General features: G+C 31.7%; 1 protein-coding gene across 2 annotated transcripts in view; it reads right to left on the bottom strand.

Moving 5' to 3' along the window:
• Positions 1-278: 278 nt before the first annotated feature.
• The window catches only part of LOC145291990 (kinesin-associated protein 3-like), a 92,748-nt gene continuing 69,379 nt past the window's right edge, over positions 279-23,647 (bottom strand). The window contains exons 13-18 of one of the 2 annotated variants that reach the window (XR_013869520.1): positions 23,383-23,481; positions 21,591-21,676; positions 19,771-19,969; positions 15,648-15,705; positions 2,957-3,074; positions 279-598 (exon numbers count right to left, since the gene is read on the bottom strand). Coding sequence is in view for 1 of the 2 variants with exons in the window: in XM_080137953.1 (XP_079994079.1) it covers positions 403-598; positions 2,957-3,074; positions 19,771-19,969; positions 21,591-21,676; positions 23,383-23,481 (698 nt within the window). In the remaining variant the exon portion in view is untranslated. The remainder of the gene's footprint in view (positions 599-2,956; positions 3,075-15,647; positions 15,706-19,770; positions 19,970-21,590; positions 21,677-23,382; positions 23,482-23,647) is intronic. The other variant, XM_080137953.1, reaches the window with a different exon arrangement.

Genomic DNA, 23,647 nt, shown 5'->3' with positions numbered 1-23,647 from the left:
TCAATATTGGACGATTTAAAATAAAACACTTTTTTCATAGTGTTGCGATTTAAGAGAGAGAAATAATACACATCACAAACAATCAAGGCCAAAAATTACACGGGGGTGCAGCAATCGAGGATTGCCAAGACAAAATGAAACAGCAATGATATAAGCTTAGAAATGTCTCACATCCAAATTTTCTCATGTTTAAAATAATTTCTTTCTCCATCCTTCTAAGAGAAAATAGAAGTTGCACCAATATTGTTTTTGTGTTTGGATCAAAAGAAATATCTGAATTGGATTTGTATATATCTTTATTTTTTTTTTGCTTGTTTTTATTTTCAAAAAATCCAACAAATTAAAAAATAATGCAAATAAATAAATGTATAAATTAAAGAAATGGAAACAATTGTTGTTCAATTATCGATGGTAAGCATGGTTGACATAGGCATAATCTTCATCGGCATTACCGTTGCGATAAGCAAGCTGGTAATCTCCCATGGCAGGATGACCATAAAGCCCCAGAGGGCGACCATATTCATCTACTGGTTGACCGTCCATAATAAAACCCAGCTGGGTATCAGGACGGACATAGGGATCAAATTCTCCACTATATCTGAAATGGTAGAAATAAATAAAATTCTTCCAATAAATTTAAACAAATATAATTCACATAACGACACCCTCAGTCATTCAAAAAACAGACTGGGAGAATATGTTTTAGCAAAACTTCATAAAATAAAGAAAAAAGAAATTAAAATTTTAATACTTTTTTCTACAACAAATAATAGCGTATTATTTAACTTATATTTATAAACAATAAATAAAGTACTATTACATAGAAATATTAGTAGGTGAATTTGCTGCCAAGAACAAATAAGGTATTCATTTTGGAAAATCGTTGCTGATAACAAACATGGCAATCATCAAAAATAATTCTAAGTCGAATAAAACGTTTTACTTTTTTTAAGATGGACCAATGATAAAGAAAAGGAAATGGGTAAATAGAATCAAACATGGATTTCTCAGATGCAATGCTATAGCTGTCTAACTTTGAGAAATAGAGCAATTTAATTTTATGTTAAATAATCATTCATATTCTTTTTGGCTACAGCAAGTTTTTAAAATATGTTTGAGCTGTGGTATTTTTAAATTTAAGGGTTTTAAAATATTTTGTATAGAAAACAGCATTTACAACGAAAAGTTTTTTTTTTTTTAAATTGTTGTAATTTAATTCTGAATTCTCTCAATTAGGTCATATTTGTAACAAAAAATATTAGTGTATCTAAATTTAAAGAAAATGATCAAACGTTGCTTCTAGCAATATTTTGTAAAGCACACAATAAGTAAATAAGAATACAAATAGATTTTTAAAATGTTTTGAAATGTAACCACTCGCATCATTAATGCTGAATAATCTTATTCTTTCTTACAAATTATCTGAACAAATAAAAGTATTTAGAAATGAGTAAAAAAAAAAGGTATATCATGTAATATATCAAAAGTAATCATGTAATTTTGTTTTGCTGTAATCTAAAAACATAGTTCTATACAAGGTATTTTCCATTAGACATCATTTGAGAAGGATGTGTCATATGACTTCATTCAATATTAAAATATAAATTTGTTTCCTTATGAGTTTTAACACTTATTTATAAACAAAAGAATATATTAATAGTACTATTTATTATTAATTGTGAAATTTGCTGCTAAAATCAAAAATTGCTGCCATCTATAATTTACATTTGCTGCTAAAAAGGAAGATGGCTTTATAATATTACAAGGACGATAAATATTTGCGAAGAAATTAAATGGAATGAAAATGTATGGCTTCTAAACAAAATACATGAATACTTAACAAAAGATGTCAAACAAAATCAAATATTGACGTGTAATGCTATTTAAATTAAACTCAAAAAATGTGGCCAACTTAATTTTATATATTAGATTACGAAAGTACTTACATTCATTAAAATAATCTGTTACATGAAATTTGTGAGTGTATTTATACATAATTAAATATGACTGCATTATCCAATTTTGTTTAATAATACGATAAAAATGTAGAATTGCTTGTTTAAAAAATATTGAAGATATTTTTTAATCCATATTTTTGTTCGAAATGCATTTAATAAAATCACAAATATACTTTATAAAATCACATTAAAAATATACTAAGATAAAAGGTTGTATTTAAAACTATAACTAGGATTTTTATGATTCCATCTGACCAGAAATTAATAAATTACTAGAATAGTACTACTATCAGAGATCCATTCTTAGATAAAAATTGCTTTTAGTTGAATCATCCTCTTAAGAAAAGTTTAAGCACCTCTAAGTCTGCAGAACTTACATTACTATTTTCTTCACTAAAATAAATATAGCAATGCAAACCTTTTCTATGTCACATGATAAAACTAACCATCAAATATCGAGCCAGAGATCACATTTGATGCCAAGATTAAAAATAAACCTAATAACCCATATGACATCACTCAATAAGTCTGACACATAGATGGCACGGCTAATACAAAATTTATGATTTTTATAAATTACTTACCTTCAAGGGGCATCATATGTCAAAATTTGAGCACAATTCGATTATTAGTTTAAAAATTACAGTTAAGTGAAACTAGCATTGCAAATTTTTCAAACAATGCTTTCATTCTGATGAGAAAAAATACTGTTTAAGTAGAGAAATGGCTTAGTAAATGTGTAACTTTGTCCGGACACCAACATATGTTGTGTCCAGTTTCAATCGCAAAAGAGACCAAGACAAAGAATAGGAAATAACTTCAACTCGCTTGTTCTTTGTAGAAACAATATTTGCTCATTCTCTCTTTACTGCTGTGATGTTCCTCCAGTGATCTTCTTGAGTGTCCTTCATGCCTTGCACATGATCGTGAACGTTATCAACATCTCTCACGTGATTGTTCTCCTTCTCCCATTTTATAGTCTTTTACATGATGCTTACCTTGGATTGAAATGGTTCCCAGCTGGCATTATATAATCAGGATTTCCGTTGTATAATCCATTGTCATCAATGTATTCTGGTGTTATATGGCCATCCATCATCATCACAGGGTCAAATCCTGAAGCAGAAAAGAACGAAAGCTCAATAAGTTGTCTTACATTAAAATCATTATGAAAAAAAATGAAAAAAAAATTTTTTTATTTTTATCCAAGCATTTTTAGATTTGTTAGTCACACTTGAGTTTGAAATAAGATTTTTATCATATAGATTAGATTAATAAATGATATAGATGTATCATAAAAACTTCAGTTTTTGTTGTTTTTGTAAATAGAGAACTCATCTGTGAATTAAATAATTATAAATTGGAGAGCACGGATTTCATATGGCATATCAATCTTTTGAGGCTATTTAATGCCAAAGTAGAGCATCTAATTGCATACAAGTTGTTTTATATCGAGGGAGAAATTGCAAATTCATACGTTTCTTAAAAGTATTAATATGTAAATCACCACAATTCTATAGATCCAAAGATTTGAGGTTAGCATAGTAAAACACCAACCTAAACCCATCACATACTTCAAGGAGAGAAGGGATTAAAAAAAAAAAAAAAGATTTATTTATAATGTTCGTTGAAAGCAGAGCATGTGATTATATGGAAATCAAATCAAAGCAAATTAGCTTTTTTCTTAAGAAATTTAAATTAGTAAATTTAGTATTCTAAACAACCTTAATATTAATTTAGGTTAATATTTTTATTTGCTTATTACTTGTATAAATTTGATTTTAATTATACAAGTCATGAATTTCTATTTAAAATTTTTTTTTCCCCCAATGCCTCCAAACCATAGCTGTGCTGTTATATACTGCCAAATTTAAGGTGTTGTATGTGTTTGCTAGATATGCACCAGAAAAGATGTGCACCAGAAAAGATGTGATCCAGAAAAGATGTGCACCAGAAAAGATGTGCACCAGAAAAGATGTGCACCAGAAAAGATGTGCACCAGAAAAGATGTGCACCATAAAAGATGTGATCCATAAAAGATGTGATCCATGGTTTGATATTCTCTCCACATTCATGTATCAACGGTCCACATTTAGTCAGAGAAGACTTTGAATGGTCAGTTTTAGTTTCCATATAGTTAAGAGTTTTCCATTCTATCCATTTTGTGGTTGCACTAGTTGAAAGTTCTTCAGTTGTAAGTAATAAGTACAGGATTGGAATGAAAATAAACAATGTGATAATAAGGGTTTTCGAAACTTAAAAGTTCAAGAAGGGGTTGGTGGTTACTGAGCACTTTCTCAACCTTGGATGCAGAGAGGAGAAACTTTGTCTACAAAGGCAATTCTTGACTTCACCATGATTTGCTTTTAAAACTGGTTCCAACAATGTATGTAGTACTGTAACAGTCATAAATATTACCCTTTCTTTCGTATTGTGTATAGGAGTCCTAGAGAAGGTGTTTGATGATATGTGAACCAACCAGACTCCATGGCATATTAATTTTGACTAGACCTTAGAAGCACTACTTCCAGACATACTGGGATTTGCAGAACAAGCAGAGAGCTTCCAAAGGAAGATGTCTTCTCTTCTGCCTCTGTCACCATTATACCAGGCAAGGTTATTTTCCACTGGCAGATACACTGTTCAAGAAAATACTTTTGCTAACATTTGTTTCCCTCTTATTTTTTTCATTGTGTAAACTTCTGGCAACCTACACCCAATAGTGTAGGCCACTTAAACATCATTTGTTATTGTAGAAAAGGACTTTGTTTTCCTTTCGCTTGATGACCTTCTATTAGAGATTATCACAGGAGCTGGTCTTGCAAATTAGTTGCTATAGAACACCCATTAATAAAACATTTACATAAATAAAATAAAAGTGAATATGTGTATGTGAGAGTGTTTATGTTTACAAAAAAAAAATAAAGGGCACAGAATATAACATTGATTGACACTTGAATACAGTTCCTATAAGATTCCATTCTAACACACACACATTAGAACAATATCCATGATCAGGTAAAAATGACCCCCCCCCCAAAGATATACTAATCCTTATGTCTAGAATTCTTATTCAAATTTTAATCAGAATCCATTGCATGATTTTGATTCTAAAAAATTTAAAGGGTCTTAAAAATTGAAATTCAAGGAATCTAATGGGTCTGAATCAAATTTAATGCAAATATGATACATTTGGACTATGCACCCTAAATACCCTTTAAAATGCCCCAAAGAAACTGAAATTTGGAAAATATTTATTAATTAATGTCTACTACCTATTAACATTTCACAAAAATAAATATCTGAATTTTCACAAAAAGCTTCCTGTTCTCTTTTACCTCCTTTTGCATAAAACTAAATTAAACTAAATACAGTTCAAACTATCCACTATTATGCCTAGCAGATGTATTCTAAAATTCATAATGATTGGTCAATTAGTTTAAGAGTGAATCCTGTATATACAAAGAGACAAGAATTAACTTTATAAAAGATATGATCTATTAATATAATTTTTTTTATTTTATTTATATCAACATTTTGGTTACATATGCACAGATATATTTCAGCTATAGCTTTATTTATACAAACAGATGTTTATATGTATCGTACAGAGGAATTCTGTTTGGTGAGGAGCTTGCCACTCGGACAGCGTTATTGTTAAAGAAGATTTTAAGAGGAGGCTTGTCACTCATACTTAGGGTTAGAGGTAGGATTAAGGGAGTTTTTTTAGTTTTTTAAAGAGGGCGTTTGGCACCCATATTTATGGTTAGTGGTTCATAATTATTGACTTTGGAAAATGTTATAGCTTAGATTTTGAACATGAAATTACTTTTAAATATGCAAACTTAGTTATATTAGGGGTGTGACAGACAAAAATAAAGTTTATTTAAAACAAGTGACATCACTCTTACAGAAAACGTGATGTTTTGGAAAAGTATCAAGTATTTTTTGCCCACCTATTAAAACATAAAAAAATTTGCTAGAGCTGAAAAATCGTCCACAAATTTTGAATGGATTTGATTTTTATTTTCATTTCATGTCCTTTTTTTCTACCGAGTGACATATTTCGTTTTTAAACTTTCCATTTTAAGACATTTTTTATTTCTTAATTTCACTAAAAACTGAGAACCTGTACAAATAGATTTTTTTATTTTTATAATCTGGTAGATTAGTGTGCATTCGATAATAATCTGCTGAAAAAAAAATTAAAATTAATTCACCATTAAAAACTAATGCAACGAATAAAAATGCACACAAGCTTATTTTCTTGTCTTTTCAACCATATAAATATTTTTTTAAATTTAATAAGAAATATGTGAGAAATTGTAAGTTGGACAAAGTTCATTATGCCGGACTGGTTGGGATTGCTTTAATAATTATATATTCTGATAATTGAATAGCTATAATTAAACTAACTAAATATGTAAGAATATTTTTTATATTAATGTATTCAATGATTTAAAAGAAAAATTGATCTGGAATACAAATTAACAAAAAAAAAAAAAAAAAAAAAAAAGGTCTTGTTTACAGCCGTGCTATCCCTGCTGATACTGCTACTACTAATATTACAAAACAGTTTTGCATTGAAAGTCAATAGAAACAATTTTTTTTTTTTTTTTTCCCCCCGGGTATCAGGATTTCAAATTGCTAGCTATCACAAGAGAAAACAATATACAATTATACTTTTAATGAATAAAATCAGTAAAAAGATTGTTTTACTTACTAGTGAGTGTCCGAAGAAAATTTTTTTCAAAATTTTCAATACTCGTCATTTTTGTTTTTTTTTTTTTTTTTAACACAATAAAAAAAAAAAAAAAAAAAACAGCCTCAAACGTATTTTGGACACCCGAAACTATTAAAAGTAATGTCGCTTCTAAATTATTTTTCAAATCTCATGACAAAATTCTTAATAGAAACGTGGTATGAGCATTTACAAATCAGGAGGGGGGGGGGTCTTTACAAAACCTTACCGAAAACGCTGTTTTATGATGTTCATATTTTTATAATTTTATTTGCTTAAAAATCTTAAGATATATAATGTATGTTATTAATTCATTTGAAAGCATATTCATTTTTGAACAAACAAAATAGTGGTCTTTTGAGGACAAACTGCTTTGGCTTTTAAAATATTACTATTGTAGCAGAACCCCCTTGAAATCTGAGGATACGTTGAACATATTAGTAGCGACTTTACTAATTTATTGTTTACATATATCACAAATGTAGGCAGTACTGTGTCTTTTTTAATCTGCTGTAAAGTAAATACTATGATTGTTACTTTAATAGAGTGCACAATTGATGTTAGGGTAGGTAACCATTTTTTATCATTTTAATTAACAACTATGACACCCGTTTTTGAATGCTAGAATTTAAACTAAAAATGGTGGGTGATTATTCTGTTAAATTTATTCCCTCACCGTTTCAATAATTATCTTTTTTAAAACTATATTCAAATATTTTTTCGAAGCATAAAATAAAAAAGTTTAAAACTGAAGCAAAAAACAAGGTTGACATTTACAAAAAAAAACAAAAAAACTAACATAATAAATTTCATGAAAAAAAAAAAAATAAACACGTTTTTAATGAAAATACATTGAAATTCTAAAAGTTTCTGATGATTAAAATATTTGTGCCAAAAATGAGATTATTTCAAAAATAAGAAAAAGCATTTTTCATGACAGATGTGATGATGAGGGCTTTCATAACTTGTATAAAACATTCTATTTTTAAGACAAGAAAAAGGAGGTGACACTCCACCTTAACAATAACATTTATATTATTAGACATAAGACACAAAAGATGCTTATTACTATTGCTTTATACATAGTCTATTACACTCACTCCTGTTACTCTCTTTCTCTCTGTTTCATGGTCAAGGGTAATAAACAAATAAGGAACAAATAGGTTGCAATAATTCATTATAAACAAAAGAGAATATCACCAAAGGAAGTAATACTACTTAACTCATAGTTAAAGAATGAGAAAGAGCAACAAGAAGGTCATTTGAGATTTTGTTCTTTTATTTTTTTTTTAATAAATATCTTTGTAAACTAACCTTTCGAACAATTTTACCAAAATTCATTGAGTGACTCAATGAATCACATTTTTTTTCTTGAATACAACAATATAACCTAAAATTAGTTCAATCAATTGCAACAAATTTGATACCAGAGTGAAAGTTATGACTCCCACTCAAGATAACTATTTAAAAATTTGCCATTCAGGAAACTTATGATACAGATTAATTATAATTTTTTCAAATCTGATAATTTGAAAATATAATAATTTGATGACACAATTTTACTTGATAGGTAAATTCATAATATCGGAGTCATTTGAGGAAAAGAATTTGTTAGGGGTTTGAATTATCTAAGAATCGTCCCCTTAAAGATTTACAATCTCATGCCAACAAACTAATGTGTACACATTTATCATACAAACAAGCACAGTCATAATTAAAATATATCAAACACGATTATCATTTTCGGTGCTTATTTAGAATTACATTTATTTAAAAAAACAAAAATACAGAAAAAATATGTACGAACTCGTCATAGACCGAACATCTTCCAAAAATTATGTAAATTGATCAAGTAGTTTTTTTAAACTAAGAAAATCCAAATTTACGATTTTTAGTGATTTTAATACAAAACTATTAAGTATAAGGCTAATTTTTGGTCTAGATAGTTCAAATTTAGTTGTCTCTCCCTTATTTCATCATGACTGATCAAAACACTGACTCACTTAGTTGTAAAATTTGATTTTCTTAGTTAAAAAAACCCAAAAAACTACTGGATCATTTATGTAAATTTTGGAATATGACATCCTCATTCCAAATTCCTTCATAAATACTTGTAATTTATAATTAACTTAAATGTCTTCACTGTGTATTTCTTTTACTGATTCTCAGTGTTGATATGAACACTCTCTAATATTTCTTAATGCGTGAGTATTTAGAGAAGGAGAAACCTTTTTCAGCAGGATTATCAAATTTACATGTCTATATAAATAGAGTATGTCTATTAAATGGCAAAATAAGTTTTTTTTACTCCTATATAATAACAATAATAAAAGTAGAGACTTATTTTTAGTTATACGATTAGAATGTCTTTATAGATGTCAAAGCTGATTGAATTTTCAGACCAAAGTAGTTGTGATGTGTTGGGTCACAAGTACAGCTAGTATATAAAAAAATCTGTGTCAAAAGTGCACAAATTGAAAACAAGAACAATTTTAGACGGGATGGTGATTGGGAAAAGAAAAGAGAAAAGCGTGCAACCCAAACAATCCATATATCGACATGCGAATTCTCAAATTTTAGGACAGGAGATGTAAATGTTTCCATAAGAATTTTTACACTGGTTTTGAATATGGCTTCATGGAATCAGATGAAATTCCAAGCAATTTATTTCCAAATACAGCAAGACATCATGCAATATGACTTCTTGTTTAATAGCCACAACTTATATTATTAGAGAAAACTGATTTTCATGAATGATAATTTCCCTCTTTGGATGATGCATACATTAAGTAAAAAAAAATGCACAAATGATTAAAGTAATAAATGACAAACTTTTGTAATTTCTTTGTAGAATTCATTATTTTTTTTTTACTCTTCAATAAAAAAATGTAGTCAAATAATAGTGATGTCATTTTAACGTCTTTTTCTCAGTAACATTATGATGCTTACATTCTTATTTGAATCCAAGAAAAAAATAAAGGGTTTAGTCAGGTTTTATAATGGCCACATGCAAAAAAAAGTATTAGGATTTCATGACCCCCTACATTGATTTCTGAAGAATGCCTTGAAATGAGATCTTGAAATTAATAACAACTTTATAATATCATAATCATCATATTCATAAAATCATCATATTCGGTTTAAAGCTTATTTTATATGCTGGCAGCTGTTGGACAGCTTTTAGAAATAAACTTCCAATTCATTGTATACAATCTGTTGAGCACAAGTTGCTATTTTATTCATAACTGAGGGGTGAGGTCCATACCATTGTCAACAGTGTCTATGACAAGCAGCCAATTTTATAGGCTGTGTTGGCATGCATTAGGCCAATAATGCAGTCTGCTGGACAACTGCAGATGAGGAAATATCAGTTGTTTGTTTTTCATCTGTAGTAAATCCACCAATTCATGATCACCATGACATGTTTTTAAGACTAGCTGCACCAATCTGGCATTGCCCGGGATCCATTATGTTCAAATATATTTTGTAAATATTTCTATGTTTTATAACCACACCTTTTTTGTTAGGTTCAATATGAATGGTATAAAGTAACTAAGAAATATTAATTTTTATACTCCTTAAGTGACTTTTTATGTGTTTATTTAATAATGTCTCCAAGTTTGTAAACTGCCAAACCGGATAAAAAAATATAAAGAGGTAGATTGGTTTATTGTCAATAACATGGAATTATAACAAATGAAAGTTGGTTAGGAAGAATCAAAATTTGATTTGAAAGTTGTTTTATGCTACCTCCATCCATAACGTATCAAAATTGAAAAAGTGAAAAAACCATACGGAATAAAATTTACAACTTCAAATTTCCCATGTTTCTTTTTTTTTCTTCTTATCTACTGGAGTGCCATTCATTATATCAGAGTTGCCTTCTGGCAGGAATATCTCAACAGGAAGATAGCACACACCTAATCACCTGGACATTACATTAACATCTATTCTCTAATTGACCAGTAGTCTGAGATGTCGGAAATTTTTCTGTCTCTATCTGTCCTTGTGGCCATGTCACTAGTAAGGGTGCTGGAGGTAAACGTTTGTCTGGGCTGACGTTATCCGCCTGATAGTCAGGGACCCGAACCTTGGATTAACCACTAAGGAGGCTGTCCTATCAGCAGGCGCAAAGTACTGGGACTGCTGTATTGCCATTTGGTGAGTGGATCTGGACCATGCAGTAGTCTCTGGTGGGGCCTCTCGATGCCATACTAGTGGGTAATTGTTACGGCTTTACCTTTTCGTGTGCTACAAAAAATAAATTTCCTGTCTTTTTCTCTCTTACTTTCCCTCTCTGTACTGCTCTAACCAAGTATGCCGACCTATTCCACAAATCCCCAAACCTCAACATGAAATATCTCCAGAATAAAAACTCGATTAAACCTAGAACCCCATCTTCCAACGTAGACCCCTACTACCAGGTCTCCTTCTCCAACATCAGGGGTCTACGTTCCAACCTTCCAGAGGTTGAAACCCAATTACAGGAGACGAAACCGGACATATTATTTCTAAGTGAAACTGGAATAGGGCCGACCACTTCCCTAGATGAGTTCATAATTAACGGATACTCAAATTTAACAGCTAAATCTGACCCCCAAGATCGCCATGGGCATGGAATATGTGCCTACATTAAGGATGGCTACCCGTGTGGCAGGGATATCTCTAGAGAACATCCTAATTTACCCTATATGTGCTTCAGGGTTGCACTTGCTAACACCACTGCATTTATATTTGCCCTCTATAGGCCCCACAACAGCGGAGTTACTATCTTTAAGAGCATATCTGAGAAAATAGACCACATACTGTCTTCACATCCCTCGGCTAACATCCACATATGTGGTGACTTCAACGTCCATAACGTGGAATGGCTGACCCATTCAAATAAGACAGACGATGAGGGGAGGTTTTGTCATGATTTTGCCATTGCTTATGATCTCACTCAGATTGTTCGCGAACCCACCCGTGTGCCCAATACACCCGGTCAATATGCAAGCCTCTTAGACCTTTTTCTCTCAACTTCCCCTGAGCTATGTTCATATTCCGTTCATTCTCCTCTAGGATCCTCCGACCACTCCGTCGTATCAGTTAAGATAAAAACGAAATGTAAGAAGCCCCCAGACGTACCCCTCCACCGTACTGTATACCGATACTCTATGGCCGACTGGGATAGCTTCCGTACATTCATATCTGATTTACCTCTGCACTCCATGTTTAAAAAGGATGTGTCCTCTATAGTATCAGATCTGACCGAATGGTTAATTGCAGGCATAGACCAATTCATACCATCTAAAAAATTCCAACAAAAACCTAACAGCCAGCCATGGTTCTCCCCTGAATGTGCTGCTGCTATCGCGCACAGAAATCACTTTTTCCATAGTTACCAACGTAATAGATGCACTGAGACTAAAGCTGCTTTTAGGTCTGCCAGCAACCACTGTAAAAGAGTAATAAAAAATGCAAGAGAGCTATATGCCCAGTCTGTTAAATCCAAGGTAGCTGATCAGCGGCTTGGATCCCACCAATTTTGGCAAATAACAAATAGGATCCTGAACAGAAGTGTGCGTTCTACCCCAACCATTATCAATGGACCAGAGGTCATCTCATCAGCATCAGACAAGGCCAAACTATTTGCAAAGAACTTTGCAGCTAATTCTACCCTATGCGACGAAGGCCATCAACTCCCCATATTTCCTCCTATAACACAGAACAAGCTAGGTAACATACAAATATCCGTGCATGAGGTCGCCAAGCTAATAAAGAACCTAGATTCCAGTAAAGCAACTGGCCCTGATGGCATCCCAATTATAGTGTTAAAAAAGCTTCAACCAGAACTTGCTCCCATACTTACGAAACTATTTAAGCGCTGCCTTAAGGAGAAGTGCTTTCCGACTCCCTGGAAGACCTCATCAGTTTGCCCTGTATTTAAGAATTCAGGTGATAAGTCATCTCCCTCTCAATACAGACCAATAAGTCTCCTGTGTGTTATGAGTAAGTTGCTGGAATCCATATTAAATAGAGAAGTAGTCAACCACCTCAGCAGGAATAACCTTCTTAGTGACACACAGTATGGTTTCCGCTCTGCAAGATCTACCGCAGATGTGCTGACGGTTATATCCCACAGGATTAGTGAATCTCTTGACAAAGGCTTCCTTTCTAGGGCAATTGCTCTCGACATATCAAAGGCCTTCGACAAGGTATGGCATAAGGGTCTACTTCACAAGATTTCCAGCTACGGTATAACTGGAAATGTTTTCTCAATCATTAAATCATTTCTCTCCGATAGGCTCATAAGAGTAGTGGTAGATGAACAAAAATCGGAGGCCTGCAATATAAATGCTGGAGTCCCTCAGGGGTCAATCCTGGGCCCAACTCTCTTCCTGATCTACATCAATGACCTCCCTAAACACATACTTAAATCATTCGTTGACATCTATGCTGATGACACGACCATCTACGGCAACACATCAAACGCTGTAAATGACAAAGTTCTCTCTGATTCTCTCTCCTCTGATCTCGAGTGCGTGGTTCAGTGGGGGAAGAGGTGGCTGGTTACCTTTAATGCATCCAAAACCAAACTGCTATCCTTACATCATCAACGCTCTGATCCCCATCTGGCATCAATTGTGATGGATGGCTCTCGTCTGGGTGAGGCCCCGTGTTTTGACAAGCTTCTGGGTTTGACCTTTACTCCTGATCTGAAATGGAACACGTACATCAAGTCTGTTGCCAAGGTCGCTGGAAAGATGGTGGGATCCTTCTACCGCTCCAGAAGATATCTCACTACGGATGCAATTCTCTATCTATATAAAAGCCAAGTACGTCCAAGGATGGAATACTGTTGCCATATCTGGGCAGGAGCTGCTAAAAACAGCCTATCCTGCCTTGACAGAGTACAAAATAGACTTCGTGGCTTAGTGGGGGATGCCCTTTTCTCTACCCTGCAACCTCTCTCCCACAGAAGAGACGTTGCGAGCCTGTCCTTGTTTTATCGTTATTTCCATGGCAGATGCTCGTCTGAACTCCAATCTCTGGTCCCCCCTCGCCAATCTTTCACAAAAAACACCCGTCTAGCTGAATCCACTGTGAAAAATTTCCCCCACTCTATATCTGTGCCTAAATCAAAACGCAGATTCCATGAACAAAGCTTCTTTGTTAGAACTGCACGCCTGTGGAACTCTGTTCCGTCTGCCTGCTTCCCTCCGGACTACAACTTGGATGACTTCAAGTCCACTGTTAACAAATTCCTAATGAACCGCCCCCTTAAGTAAACATTTCAGCAAATCTCCTCACTAACGTAATGTACTTGCAATAACCCTTATCCCTGAGTGGCTTCCGGGCCTTGATAAGTGGTGATCACTGTAAAAAAAAAAAAAAAAAAATTGAAATATCCAACTTCAAATCTTTTCCTATGTCACAGGATTCAACTAACCAATCAGATTTGTTAATACATGAAAACCTTAGCAAATCATGTCTATATTTAAGTATATAAATGTTAATAATAACTAATAAAAACATGATAATATGTTTGTGATAAAGATAAAAGAACTATTTTCCCAATTTTAATGAGCACTAATGGATAATTGTGAATATGTTTGGGTACAATGGATTTAATTTCTGCAACTGAGCTTTTTAAAATGAAAGCCAGAATGCTGTAATTTTTTAGAATTAATTTTTACAAAACTTGTTATATACAACATCAAAAACTGGGAGCTCTCTTTACAAACACAGGATAATTAAAGCGCTAACTATACATAAAGTAAAGCATTTTTATAAAGATATATTTAGAATGAACTTCAAAACCACTGAACTCATTCTTCTGAATTTAGAATGAAGATTCTACACATGACAATATCAGAGAAAAATATGGAAAGCTTTGGAGATAGAATACTCTCTGAAATTTATAATATTCATATATAATAAATAAAAGCACTCATTTTTCATATAGCTGTGGACACATTTATGAGGGTGTGGATAAAAGTTAATGGAATCCAAAGTTAGATTTGTGTAATCATCAGAACAGTTACATATAGGCAAATTGATGTTTGTTAGTAAACATTAAACATACGTCTGGATATTTATAAGAAAAAAAAAAAAAAAAAAAAACAATTACATATATATATATATATATATATATATATATATATAATCTAAGCATCATCTAATTATATATATTTTAGATGATGCTATTTTTTTTTTTTAAACAATATAAGGTCTGCATGAAAATAAAAATTATATGGGTTCAGGAATAGATATTCTTCTCCGAGCAATGCTTGATGTGTCCTTATGAATATATCTATAAACTAACTTTAGGCATTAAAAAAATAATTAAAAAGAAAAAAATGCCACAGAAAGTCTAAATCCACATTGTATTGCTATTAAAAGTTTTTGAATCAGCAGACACTTGAAAATCGACATGACATATGAAGTGTGAATGAAAGCAATTGTGCCACTCATTCAATGGTTAGTGGTGTGATATGAAGGCGACTACTTGTGGGTGGAGTGGGTGGTGAGAGAAGGGATAGCTAATGTCCCTGTTTTCTGTTTTTGTGGGATTAGACAAAAAGCCATGCAACCACTAAGATACCTCTCCTAGTTTGCGGGACGAAATGTTTACCGTTTTCACCAACCTGGATTTAATGATGGAGGTTTTTGGTCTTAGATTTTTGTTCAGTTTTCTTTTTTCAAGTAGGGAAGGTTAAGGGCAGAGACCCGTTTGGAATCCCCTTTCAGTTAATAACCTGCATTTTAAATGAGAGAAAGAAGTCTCAAGTCAGATTGAATTGCAAGCAGCATGGAACGAACCAAGATGACGGAAAAAGGTGGGTAGGAGATGGTCAAAACCAAATGGGGGACCAAGAAGAATGAGTAGGTTTTGGAAGTGAGAGGAGAAACAAAAACAACGGGGCTAAAACCTTGCTGTTGTTTGGCAAGGAAATCAGACGCACCGTAGGGAGAAAAAAAGTCACATCATATACATGTGCTGTCTACAACTGGACTGGACACCTGAAGAAGGAGGTATGAAAATAATCAGAAGTATAACCAGTGTGGGTGGGATGGGTCAACATCATTACATAGAGACAGATTTAGGGATGAAAAGTTTTAAGATGAAGGAAAAAACAAATAAAAGAAAAGCAAAAATAATATAAATAATAAAATAAATAAAATTATTTTTTAAAAAACAAACATTGTATGAACATTTTCTTTTTTGACAGAATTATTTTGGTTGCTTAAAGAACGTATTTCTGAATTTAGAAGCTTCCATAATATTCCTGGATTTATACAGCTAAAATAAATTCGTACAAGTCAACATGACAACTTTGTTGCTTTAATTGTTGTCATTCTTGAGAAACTATATGAAGGTTGCCAACATCCTTAAATGAAAGTGGCACTATGGAGTTGACTGGATTCAAACTTGCCATACCTAGCTTGTCATTTTGTGTACTTATCAACTTAACCAGCATCACTTTAAATTGCTGAAGTTAAGTAATGTTGAATACGGTCAGTATTAAATGGATGATCATATAGAACAAAAATCTCTTTGGTGCTCTGATGACAATGGATTCATTGGTCAGAGTATAATCTAACAAAATGGCAAAATAGTAAGGATCCTGCTTTATTAGGATAAATGCAGAAGAAACTTAATACAAGTTAGAATTTATTATAGAGATCTGTTTTATCAGAGATGCATATCATATTAATGGTTATAAAAACCAGTAATATGATATGCATCTCGGATAAAACAGATCTCTATAATAAACTCCAAAAATTATCACTAATTTTTTTCTACATTAAGATGTCCTTTTACAATTCCAGCTAAATTTGTACATTCTAAGAGGAAATTATTTGCTGTAAAGTATATTTATATTGGTCTTTCTTTTTGAGGAGATAAGATTGTGTCAATCATGTATGACCAATATTCTTTCAGGAAATGTATACAAAATCTGCAATAAGTAATGATTTTCTTTAGCATTTTTTCTATTTCAAACATAATCTGAAAGTGAAAATCATATTTTTATAGCATTATTGAACTTAAGGAACACATCCAAGCTGCCATTGCCCAAGTGCTGTTGAATCTGTGTGCTAAAGTATGCCAATCAGTTCTGGAAAGATTAGTAAAATCCACTGTGCTCCATGGAAAGCACAATGTGTTTCAATAAATATTTTAAAAGAAATGCTTTGTTGCAAAAAACTTAACTGTACCTTTTGTTAATTTCTATATTTTGCAGTTGCATATTTCTTGCATGTTACATTTTTATGTGGAAATAAAAAATTATGTTATTGTTTATGCTAAATGATTTGTACAATTTAAAGTGTAGAGTAGATTTCAATATTTCTGAAGTTAGAAATAAAAATACAAGAATTATAATTCATTGAAATTAAAAAAGTAAAACAAAAATATAAGAGGCTATTTTTTAAAAAAGAAAATGTTATTTGCAAAATACCAAAAACTGAAAATATATGAAAATAAAAAGTGAATATTTTAAAATTAAATTTCTCAAACAAAAGAATAACTAAATTTATAAAAATAAAGTTTTAATTATGTACCTGCAAACAAAAATAAAAAGGTAAATGAGAAATAAAAATGTGTTAAGAAATAAACATGCAACACAAAATAAAATCGAAAAGGAAGGATTTTTCACTGATTGTAAAACATTTAGATTGATCTGTCCGATGTTTTAGTGGAAGTTCAAATTTAACAATGGGAAGTTGATAAATGCACTGCTGATTCTTAGCTAAGATGTCATACCATATCAATTCTAGGATGATTAACATCTGTGTTTTGGTTTTATAAATAAGAAACAAAGGCAAGCAAGTTAGGCTTGTGATGAAAAAAAGAAACAAACAAAACGGCTATATTCAAGAACACACTAGACATGGGTGAGCCTTGTTTACAAAAATATGGCTTGAAAGAACACGAAATGCAAATTTATTACGTTTCTGAATTTTTTTAGATGAGGATTGGTTATTCATATTATTTGGATTCTTTGAACTATTGTTCTCATCTTGAGTGTGATTTTCACGTATTTTCAGGTGTACCTCATCAAACTCAAGAATCTGGTTGGAATTTCAAACAAAATCTATTATTTTCTTCACGGAGATAGCATACTCTCATTCCATCAGCCACAACTGGATAGAGATCTTAAGTAATTCGCAAGTGTATTTTTCGGTGGCTCACACTAAGAATTTAACCATCAACCTTCAGGAGAAGGTCACTTTTACAATTGATTTTTTTCAAGTAGTAACCACTATGCTAGGAATCCTTGCGGACAGTTCTAGTACAAATTTTAGAAGCCTTAAACCTATTTTATTTCTAGCTATAAATACCACCATTTATTACTAAATATTATTACTATATATTAATTATTATTGATAATTATAAATAATAGATAATATATACAGTAATAAGTAAATGATTATATATATATATATATATATATATATATATATAATGACCATCCCTCTTGAAAAAGCCCGCATAAATCGGGCAAAACGTTGAGTATTCAGGTCCTTCCACCTCCATTCTATTTTTATCTTGTTGGATTTAATCCAGTTTAACAACCATATATATATATATATATATATATATATATATATATATATATAAAATGCAATGCCATGAAAAATGACAGGATAGATTTATTAGATACATTGACTGAACTTTCCTCACTTTCTTTACTCAGCCTTAAGCTGTCTTACTAGAAAATTGTAAGCTACAAGGGGCGTACAATAAGTAATGCCCCTGACCCACTTCCCATAGAAGTAGAGCAACGAAACTTGGTATAGTTATTAGTCTTTCTCTACATAGGAACCACCCAGAGTTATGCATTTCTCCCATCATTTGATGCAGCTCTGGAGACTGTTTTTGTAGAACACCCCAGGTTGGTCCTTCAACCACGACGTGACTTCAGAAATCAAGGCTGCATCATCTGGGAAACGCTTTCCTTTCAAAAACAACTTCATGGCTGGGAAGAGGTGAAAGTCAGAGTGTGCAAGATCAGAAGAGTAGGGAGGCTGGGGAAGGATTTCATAACCACACGCCTGTGCTTCTGATCTGGTGACATGAGTTGTGGACCGGAGCGTTGTCCAGCAGGAGGAGGATACCTTTGCAGATCTTGCCCCGCCTCTTGATTTTGATAGCTTCCCTTAATTTCCTCAAAAGTGAAGCATAATAGGCTCCTGTAATTGTGGTACTCTTTGCCAGGAAATCTGTCATCACTATTCCGTCCTGGTCCCAGAAGACTGAGTATGACCTTGCCAGCGGAGGGCTGCACCCTTGCCTTCTTTGGAGGTGGTGAGTCCAAGTGCTTCCACTGCATTGACTGGGCTTTGGTCTCTGGATCATAGTGATGGACCCAAGTTTCATCCTGTGTAATCAGTCTTTTAAAAAACTGACTCATTTTGGCACATCTCCAAATTCATACTCGAGCACTCGATGCGTTCTCGCTTCTGGAATGGTGTGAGCAACCTGGGAATCCATCTGGCAGACACCTTATGCATATGCAAATGGTAACGAATGATAATTTCTACAGACCCTGTACTAATCTTGATATCTTGGGCTATTTGGCGAATAGTAATGTACCGATCTTCCAAAATGGCAACTTGACGGACAGATGCCTCATCAATGGCAGAAGTGGGGGAATAAAAATCTTTTGAATAAATTTGGAATGTGGACTGCATAGCTATTTTCACCAACACTTTTCAAAGAAATGTTAAAATGATTTGAAAACAACTCTCAAATTTGAAACAGCCAAAAGAAACATGGCCTTGAATATCCCACAATTGTACGATAAAATTTTTTTTTTCTGATATATGACAACATGTCACTTTCTAGTAATGAATAATCAATTATGCTTTTCATCATGTGAAAAAAATTTACAAATTAATTTAGTAACATTAATATACCTTTGATTTCCTGTTTCTTTTAGCTATCACTTTTTGATGATAAATGCATTTTCAATGGCAATTTCATATAAAAACTCCAATTTGGTGATTTTATAGATTTTTTTGCTAACCCTAACTTCGTGTGGCCAAAAAAAATGAGACGTGAAGAAATGAAAAAAATCTTACCTGACGTTCCATAGAAGAGTTCTGGTCTGTCGAGGATGTCAGTATCATGCAGAAAAGTATTGATGCCATCATCGCCATACGACATGTACGACTCATTGTTATCTTCCATTTGGCGTGACTCCACCATTTCTAACCAATGAGAATTATGCCATCGAAACTTTTCCAACTGGATTTTTTTGGCCCATTCTTCGTCATGTTCCTGAAAAGTGAAAATGGAATATAGAAAGAACTGACCTAATGTCTTTATAACACTAAATCTTTTTTAAATATTGACAAAAGCAGAAAAAGTAATAAATTATTCTTTTGGAAAATAATTTTTGCAGATTATAAATCCACAGAAAAAACAGCATACATATTTTTTTCTTCATAATCGTCAAAAATAAAAACAAAGTGCTTGTCCATAATTCCCCTATATTAAAACAAAAATAAATAAAAATCTGAAGGATCCATAGCAGAAAGTTTTATATTCCAGAAATCACATAAATTAATCAAGTAGTTTTATTTTTAAATAAGAAAATCAAATTTTATGGCTAATTAAATAGAGACAATATCACGATGCCATCTTGAAAACATTTTTAAGAAAAGAGGGGGGGTTATTCCAAATCAAGATTTTAAAAAGTCATTATAAACATGAAGGAGGTAGGAAAGAATATTAAAAACCCAAATTCCCTTAAAAATGGTTTTCTTTATATAAAAAATTATTTGATCAATTTACATCATTTTTGGTGTAAAAATATATACACCATACAGATTTTTCTTTATTTTCGCTTTTTTTTAGGTAGTTGTCAAGAATTCACATATATTAATAGGTGAATTCTTAACAAGCTATAAAAAAAAATTAAATGGAAGAGTTTGAATTCTAAATAAATCCTAAAAAAAAGAAAAATTTTCTTTAACACCTTTTTAAAAAAATTTAATTTTGTTGCAATATTTCCATGATCTCCTTGGATTTATTTGAGTTCATTTTGTAATTGGTATCTGTACGAATGGATGACTATGTATGTCTATGATATCAATATTTATTTACTAGCTGTACCTACACGAGTTAGTCTCCTTGCTGAATTTGAGTTATGTTAGTTATCTGCATTAAACTAAATCATTTTTTAAATAAATTGTAACAAAATATGTCATATTGCCAATAACATTGTACAACAATAACAAATGAAAATTGACAGAAGAAAAATGTGATTTATCAGCCAAGATACTATTTGGTTGGTTGGTTGGTTGGTTGTTTTTGTTTTACGGCATATCAACCCTTTTCAGGTTATTTAATGTTGAATCCAGTGATTTTGAAGAACAATTTTTTAATAGAATATTTGTTTTTTTTTTTCAAGTCAGTTTCTATTTAACCCATAGTTGAGACCCTAACAGGTACTACTACTCCGGGTCAGAGTGGACCTAGGAGCAATGCCAATTAAAGGGTGGCTTCACACTCCACAAAGCCCACAAGCTGGGGCCTCATCATTGGATATAGTTTAAGGTCATATCCAGGACCATACTATTTGGATCTGACTTTAAAAAATACAAGATATGTTAAAATAATTCAATTCAATAAACAATCATTAGTTTGTTGGTTGATTCGTTAGTTCCTAAGACTTTTCATGGTTGGAAGTTTGTTTAGTGATTTGCCAATTGTGTTATTTTAAAATTTCTTTTTTCTACGAGTTGATTTACTCGACCAATCACATTGACTTCTGTTTACTAACACTTTCATTAAATTGAAACTTTAAAAATTAAAAGGAAAAACAAAAATTATATTTCTTATTGCATGATTAGCATTTTTTTAATAGGGTAATTATCTTCCATAAAACGATACTTACTGCAATGATATCTAAAGTGTTATCACAGACCTTGCGGATTTCACTATTTTTATCGTTCATCAGGTCAATCAAATAGGCAGGAGCTTCTGTGAGTCATATGTTAAGAAAAACATATACAAATACGGTTTTGTTTTATGGCATAGCAATTCAGTAATTTTGGAAAAAAGTTTCAAGTTGTTTTTTTTTCAAATGTTTATTGGTGTTTAGGTTGGTTGATTTGTAGAGAAAAAATGTTGATTTTGTTTTTGGCTTTGCAGAACATAACTGTATGTTACAAAAAAAAAAAAAAAAAAAAAAAAAAAAAAAAATGGAAAAGTAACAACATCAACATTTGGTATATTTAAATTAGGAAGCTGATATCTTCAGACAGCCTAATTTTGTAGCACCAGTGTAGAAATAGCAAAAAAAGGGTTGAATTACACATATTTTTAATGACTTAATTTATTTTATTCATGAATGAATACAATCATTTAGAAGACAAAGACCAATACAACAATAAAGTTAATTTTAAACAAACTGAGACTTCTGTCAAAAGAACAATTTGGCTATTTATTCATTTTCGATATTTTTCATAGAGTTTGAGTGGCTATAATTTTAATCTGTTCATGTAGCAATTATCATCAACCAGTTAATTGAAAGAAGCAGTAAATAGAAAGCAATATGGTTTAGTTGTTCTGTATTACAGCACATCAACCCTTTCAAATTTAATACTAATACAATATTTATTGAAAACGATTCACTGATGATTATTCGATGACAAGTCACTTAAAATATATTTAACGTTTTCTGCAAGTGAACACTGCTAAAAGCATCTAATGAATATCACCAACACAAAGTATTTTTTACCAAATAAATAAGTCTTATGAGATTTCCTGTGCATATATGTATGCAAACAAAAATCAAAATGGATATTAAAACTAAATATATACAGGTCTGAATGTTGATGTTGATATTGTTAAAATGTATAAACGCGTTCCGGCAAAAATACTTGCGGAGGAAAAAAAAAAAAATAATCACTTGTATTTAGTGATGATAAAAACATGCATCCATTGATGAAAGCGAAATTTTTTGAAGTTCGAACGAGCAATCTCATATCGATACAACATATACAGCACAAAAAAAAACTCATCAAAGGACATTCAATGGTTGTTCAAAGTTTAAAAACATTTTGCTCGATATAACCTCTGGCCATCTTCAGTTGTATCCTGTACTCAGGAATGTTTCTGTCAAACTTGGGAATTTAGACAGAATTTCCAACGGAACCCTTTATTTACTTCACAGAGGTAGCGTGCTCTTGTTCCGTCAGCCATGATTAGATAGAGATGCTAAGTAATTTGCAATTGTATTTTTCGGTAGCCCACACTGAGAATTGAACCTTCAGGAGAATATAACTTTTACAATTGATTTTTCTACGTACTCAGAGTTCAACAAGATACACCTAAAGAAGGTTGGAGATTACACTGACCGAAATATGAAAATCACACTCAGTATGAGAACAGAAATAATACAAATAACCAATCCTCATCTCAAAAATTCAGAAAAGTTTCAAGAATTTATTTTTTCATAAATTTTGTTTATTCAAACAATTTTATTTTTATCAAAAGATGTATTTTTAATAAAGATTAGAAGACTGTCCAGAATATTAAACATTATTCTAACATCTATAATTTATAAGCTTTGTTTCTACACAGCTGTTTAATATTTCAAATTCATTTTTAGTCACAAAACACATTTTAATAAAACATACAGATTTATCATGGGATTTATACATTGTAATAGAGCAAAAGGATACGAGTTTGTTTGATGATAACTTCTCGGGTTGATTCATGGAAAATCATTTGATAAAACACATACACTATCTGGCAAACCATTTCATCATCTTCTTGTTTTGCTGAAGTTAGAAAAATAAAGATTAATTTAATAATACAAGATAAAAATACATTTTTTTGAGAAACCAGAGGTATTTCAGTGAAAATCTGGATGAAGATTAAAAAAGGAAAAAAATGGTAAACTAAATTTAGAATCCTCAAATAAAGAACCTGGAAATTTTGGAAGAT

This window comes from Euprymna scolopes, chromosome 13, assembly GCF_053919585.1.
Source record: "Euprymna scolopes isolate OS-2025 chromosome 13, ASM5391958v1, whole genome shotgun sequence".
Classification (NCBI taxonomy): domain Eukaryota; kingdom Metazoa; phylum Mollusca; class Cephalopoda; order Sepiida; family Sepiolidae; genus Euprymna; species Euprymna scolopes.
The sequence above is the reverse complement of the archived record's forward strand: the minus strand, read 5'-3'. Positions and strand labels throughout refer to the sequence as shown.